Below are 5,918 nucleotides of genomic sequence, written 5' to 3'. Positions count from 1 at the left end.
GTGCGTGAAGAAACATATGGTTTTATTGTGATGTATTTACTTCGTTTACACGAATATAAGCATGCGATGTTATGGTCGTTAAATTACCTACCTTTGGCGTGGATATATTGTAGGCTTCTGTGTTTATAAGTAATTTCTTGATTTTAAATTTTAGTATAATGTTAATCGTGTTTCAGTATTTGATATCACATTCGATAATACGAAGCGAAACGAACGACGCTTAGAAGGGTATGTGTCACTTCTCGGAGCGAAGTGTTCTAATTAAACTTCCTAAAAGCGCAGAAAAATCAGTGAGGTAAAGCGACATTGTTTGACGTGTCATGTTCCTGTAACAATCCGAGAAACGATTTATTATTGTTTGGCTCATGTTTTGTGTGTCATCTAGGTGACAATGTGGTGGAGCGAGAGTTCTGATCCACCAGGCGACCAGACGCAGGCGCCTGCACAAAATATGGAAGTAAAAGAACTTCAAGACCAGTTCGAACAGCAGCAGACGCTAATCGCCCAACTGAAGGAGATGTTGAGGAAAAATGAGCAACAGCTTGTCACAAAAGAGAAGGAAGTTGAGGTTAGTAGAATAGAAAACATCTATGATCAGCGGATCATCAGAGCTCACCTAATGTGCATTTGACTTACTTTATTTACATTAATTAATGTCATGTATGATGATATTCAGAGCAATTCTACACTTAAACAAAGAGCACACTGTATTGGATAAATAACATGTCATCTAGCAGTTTCACACTCAAGTGAGGAATCAGAATTTCTGGTTTCTCTCTGCCGTCTTATGAACAAAATATGGGGTTTTGGAATATCAAACTAACTGTATGATAGAACTGAAGCCTAGCAAACACATCACAGCATGTCATACTCAAAGGGGAGAAGTCTTCAGACAAAAAAGTCTGGATGATGCCATTGCATCCAGAGAAATCACAACACTTGGAAAATTTTAACAAAATGCAGGAAGGTCTTTGGAGGGTTGACACTTGGTGTAGGGAGTGGCAAGTGATTGTCAGCATAAACAAATGTCACATAATGCATATAAGTGGGCAGAATGGCATTTTATTGTTACACAATTCAGAACAATCACTGGAAGTAATTACTTGGATAAAATGCTAGGAGTATGTGTATACAGAGTGATTTAAGGCGAAATGACAATATAAAACTAATTGCAGGGAAGACAGATGTCAAACTGATTTCCGTTGCAAGAATCTTAGGGAAACATAGTCTGTCAACTAAAGAGGTAGCTTACAAAACCATTGTGTGATCAATAATTGAATTTTGCTCATCACTGTTGAATTGGTATCAGTTAATGGCTGATAGAAGAAGTAGAGAAGATCCAAAGAAGAGCAGCATGTTTCACTATAGATCCTCTTCATAAGCATGGAATTGCAACAGAGATGATCAATCAACTCCAGTGGCAGACAAAGGAAGAGAGACATTCGACAAGCAAAAGCATACATTCGTAGAATAGTCGATAAATATTTGTGTTCGTCCTACGAGTATCTCGCAAAAGCACCAAGAAGATAAAGTTAGAGGGATTCAAAAACGTGGAGGTTTACTGGCAATTATCCTTCCGCAAACATTTTGCGACTGGAACAGGAAAGAGGGTGGGAGTGGTACGCAAAGTACGCTCTGTCATATACTGCAAGGTGTAGATGTAGATACTTTGTCTTTCATCCAGTTAACATCAGCAACAATTACAGTTACTTTCACTAAGTAGCACTGATCACGAAGTCCATCCAGGAATTGGAATTGTCACAGTGGCACTAGAATAAGTAGTAGATTGTGAAAGCAGTAGCGCTTGTTAAAGGTTCTTGAAAAATGAAGGAAAAAGGAGTGTAGTGAACAACACAAGCCAACAGTATATTGTATGAAGTGTGGCATTGTATATTGTGCAGATGCTTTCTTCGATGTCTGTATTTGTATATTTTAGGTGCAGGTGTTATGTTTGTTATTGTTTGTGGTGGCTTGGATTGTGTCGTTGTCTAAACCTCTGTATAGGTCTAGAGGAGGTAACGAGTGTGTTGAAGATTATGATACTGTTGCACTTTGGTCAGTGTGGTTACTATGACACATATTTAATGAAACAGATATTGTGGTTGCGTAACTCGAGGCCTAGTTAAAAGACCTAGTTAAGAGGTGAGGCAAGCTGTCAAATCCAATAAATATTTCGTGGAAATATATTTATATAACTATTGTGCATTCCATAGGTATACTTGTGTGCCTGATAAAAAAAAAAGCCTAGTTCCCTGTGTGCTCTGGTATTTTCAAGTTTTTAATATAATTCAAATCATTAATAACAAGTACATCACTGCCCAAAGCACCCTTTATTTCAGAAGAGATTCTATTTGTTGGTTTTTGTATTGTGAATGGTCTGGTGTTTTAATGATGTTATCTGTTCGTCATTTCTTGAGAGTCAAATCTTTGTCATGTTAATGACATTATCAGTCTTTCATCATGGTATTGTGTCGTTTACTTCTTCCTGTGGTAAGTATCACATCAAAGTAGCTGATATCAATATTAAATGCTGGTCCAATGTGACATTGACATGAGGAAGAATCCAATACACTCACTAAGAGTAAGGATCAGTTTTCAGAGAAATTATGCACCTGTGCATGCAACTGGTCTTGATTTTCAGACTTGGAACTCGGTGAACGATCCACCGTGGTCCCACAAGCAACAAAATTTTCAACAAATTTGAAGAGAGATTCAGCCATAGGCATTGTTTTCTTTTATCCATTAATGTTATTTCTGTATTCTGTGAAAAATCTTGTGTCAGGAGGGTCCAGAGTATATTCAAGTACGGCTTATTTTCAAGGTATAAATTTACATTTGAATTCTGTCATCCATGTGCCTGTTTATCGTAAACTGTTGTAAATATTGCCTGTGTCTGTCAGTTCCAGATGTCATGTGTTTTGTCTGCTTGTTACAAATACCAAAAATTAACAACATGTACTTGTCACACATGTTCTTATTAAGCAGAAGTCAGCTGAGTCATTTAGGCACATTATATAGCAGAGCAATCCATGCTGCACAGGAGTGGTCTGCAGAAAAATCTGTAAGAAATACGTTATTAGATATTTGGTATAACCCATGACAAGACAAACAGCCTACTTCATAGTTTAAGGCTTATGGAAGCTAGGAGTCTACAGCACCTGTGTTAATGTCAAAAGTCATATCTAAACTTGCAGAATAGTGAGGTCCATTCCATGGAATTTCAACACCACTTTTAAGGACTGTTTTGGAACACCATCATTGCATGAATTATTGTGAGATGAAAAGCCTGCTCAAATATAGAGGCTTCACCAAATGGAGATCTTCAGACAAAGCTGGGTAAAAGCCTGATGAGTAGGGACACAGGCTACCTATCACCTTAACAATACTTGAGACTCTGCCTTACATTCGTTGAAGGAGCAACTGCACTTGCATATAAACACAAGAGACAGAGTTCATCAACATAAATATGGGCAAACAATGATTAAGTAGTTCTTCATGCTTGTGGCAACATGAAAGGCTAAAGGAGAGGGTAGAGCTCATGTGTTACGAAAAAGCATCTCCCTCCACATCTTGGTATGCCAGAAAGTAACTAACAATGTCAGCAGTGATGCACTCTGAAGAAATATTGTGTTATGCAGCCATAGTATGTCGCTTAACACTCAAGAAGACATCTCAGATGTAAGTTTTGGGAAAATCATTAGAAGCTACTACAGAAACTTTGACTATATGGAACATGTAACTTCCACTCTTAATTCCTGTGTGCACTCTAATACTGCTAGCATATCCTGTCTGTTACTCATTCCTTTGTATGTGATTACACAGTTATTTCTCAACATTGCCACTTCTTACCCTTTCTTTTAGTCTTAAAACAATGTGCTGCACTGTCTCAAAATCTGTTATTAACTCCAACTCCTTTACTGATAGTATCTTCTATACCTCTACCATCTGAACTCCTTTTGCCTTGTTTTGCAGAGACTGAGTCATCTGTGGAAAGGCATGTCTTATGATAGTCTGTTAGCCCCTCTTTGCCTTGTACATCCTTCCCTACCCACTTCCCATTTTCATCTGCCTTGGCAAATGCTATTGATAACCAACAGTCAGTCTCACTGTGGCCACAGGCTTATGCATTTGGGTGTCTGTGGTTGTGTATGAATGTATGTGCTTCTACTAGAGCAAGAGCTCAGAAGCTAGTATAAAGTGTTTTCTGTTGCGTGTTTCTGTGCATCATACATCAGGCAGGTATGGGTGAGGAAGCCTTTCCTTTATTTTATGTATTCTTCCATCCAAAACCTTCCTTTGTTGTGGTAGGAGAATACAGAATGACTAGGAAAGAATTTCTGTTTGATGTGATGTGTGGCAACTTGCTCTAATGTGGAAAAATGTAAGTCAAAGCATATGAGTCATTAAAACAATCCTGCAGTGTTTGAATACAGAATTAGTGATGTGCTCCTTGATGTCACATTACCTAAATATCAAAGCTAAGTGGTATAAAATGGAACAAGCATGTAAGATCAGTTGCAGGGAAGGTGAACTGTTGACTTTGATTTATTGGGAGAGTTCTAGAAGAATGAAGCTAATCTACAAAGGCATCAAAAACATTCGAAGATGTAGTGCTAGATTTCTTACTGGTAGATTCGATCAAGTCGAAATGCTTTGTGAGCTCAAATTGGAATCTCTGAAGGGAAGCTGATGTTCTTTACACAAAACACTGTTGAGGACATATAGAGAACTGATACTTATGACAGACTGTAGAGCAATTCTACTGCCATCAAGATGCATCTCGTGGAAGGACTGCAAAGACAAGGTAAGAGAAATCAGTTCTCATGCTATAGGAAATACAGGGTGTTTCCATAAGAGCGTGCAGGACATAGAGGGACCTGGGGTCTGGGAAGCCAGCTTAAGGAGATAGTAGGAATAAAATCACATTACTTTGTACTTTTTTATTTACATTAGTTACAGTTAACTGCAAATACCATCACCGACACAATGAACGTAACATTTGTACTGTATCTTACAAAATGTACTGAAACTGAGGCCATCAACCTCAGTGCAAGCACGACATCGGCGAACAAGATTCTGATGCACCCTGACAAATATCCCTGGTGTGTTAAGAGTCATATCACAGGCAGCTACAGTTCTGCCAACAAATTCCACCGCCATATCCACTGGGGTCTCATACACGTCCCCAAAGGAAATAATCAAGTGAATTCAGGTCAGGTAACCTTGCAGGAATAGGACCTCCTCTTCCAATCCAGTGACCAGGAAATACAGCATTGAAATGGTTGCAGCCATCCACACTGAAGTGAGGCGGCACACAGTCATGTTGTATCCACATCCTCTCATGAACATCGTAGAGTACGTTCTCCAACAACTCAGGTAGAATTCTTTCCATGAACAGTAAGTGCAGTAGGCCATTCAGATGGCCAGGTAGAAGATATGGCCCAATGAGATTATCGTCCATAACGCCGGTCCAGATATTCACAGCTAAACATACTTGATGGTGTTGCTGTACTACAGTGTGAGGGTTTGCCTCATCCCACACATGGCCATTCCTGCTGTACAAAATACCATTGTGATCAAATGAGGCCTCATCAGTAAGCAGCACATTTTGGAGGAAATCTAGTTGATCAGTCCATTGTTGGAGTAACTAATGAGTCATTGCGACCCTTGGTGAAAAGTCAGTCACAAGCATTGCATGGACTCGCTGTGGGTGATATGGATGTAATTGTTGTTTGCAGTAGGCTGTTCCATGAGAACATGGACACAACCCTTGTTGTTGTTGTTGTTGTGGTCCTCAGTCCCGAGACTGGTCTGATGCAGCTCTCCATGCTACTCTGTCCTGTGCAAGCTTCTTCATCTCCCAGTACCTACTGCAACCTACATCCTTCTGAATCTGCTTAGTGTATTCATCTCTTGGT

The 5,918-nt window shown here is 39.3% G+C and overlaps 1 protein-coding gene across 4 annotated transcripts in view; it reads left to right on the top strand.

Moving 5' to 3' along the window:
* LOC126253197 (centromere-associated protein E-like) overlaps positions 1–5,918 on the top strand; it is a 178,394-nt gene that overhangs the window by 213 nt on the left and 172,263 nt on the right. For 3 of the 4 annotated variants that reach the window (XM_049954365.1, XM_049954363.1, XM_049954366.1), the window contains exons 2-3: positions 177–295; positions 386–568. In XM_049954365.1, coding sequence (XP_049810322.1) covers positions 392–568 — 177 coding nt within the window. In that variant the 5' untranslated portion in view covers positions 177–295; positions 386–391. Of the gene's footprint in view, positions 1–77; positions 296–385; positions 569–5,918 lie in introns of those variants that run through there. The other variant, XM_049954364.1, reaches the window with a different exon arrangement.

This window comes from Schistocerca nitens, chromosome 4 (assembly GCF_023898315.1).
Source record: "Schistocerca nitens isolate TAMUIC-IGC-003100 chromosome 4, iqSchNite1.1, whole genome shotgun sequence".
Taxonomy (NCBI): domain Eukaryota; kingdom Metazoa; phylum Arthropoda; class Insecta; order Orthoptera; family Acrididae; genus Schistocerca; species Schistocerca nitens.
The sequence above is the reverse complement of the archived record's forward strand: the minus strand, read 5'-3'. Positions and strand labels throughout refer to the sequence as shown.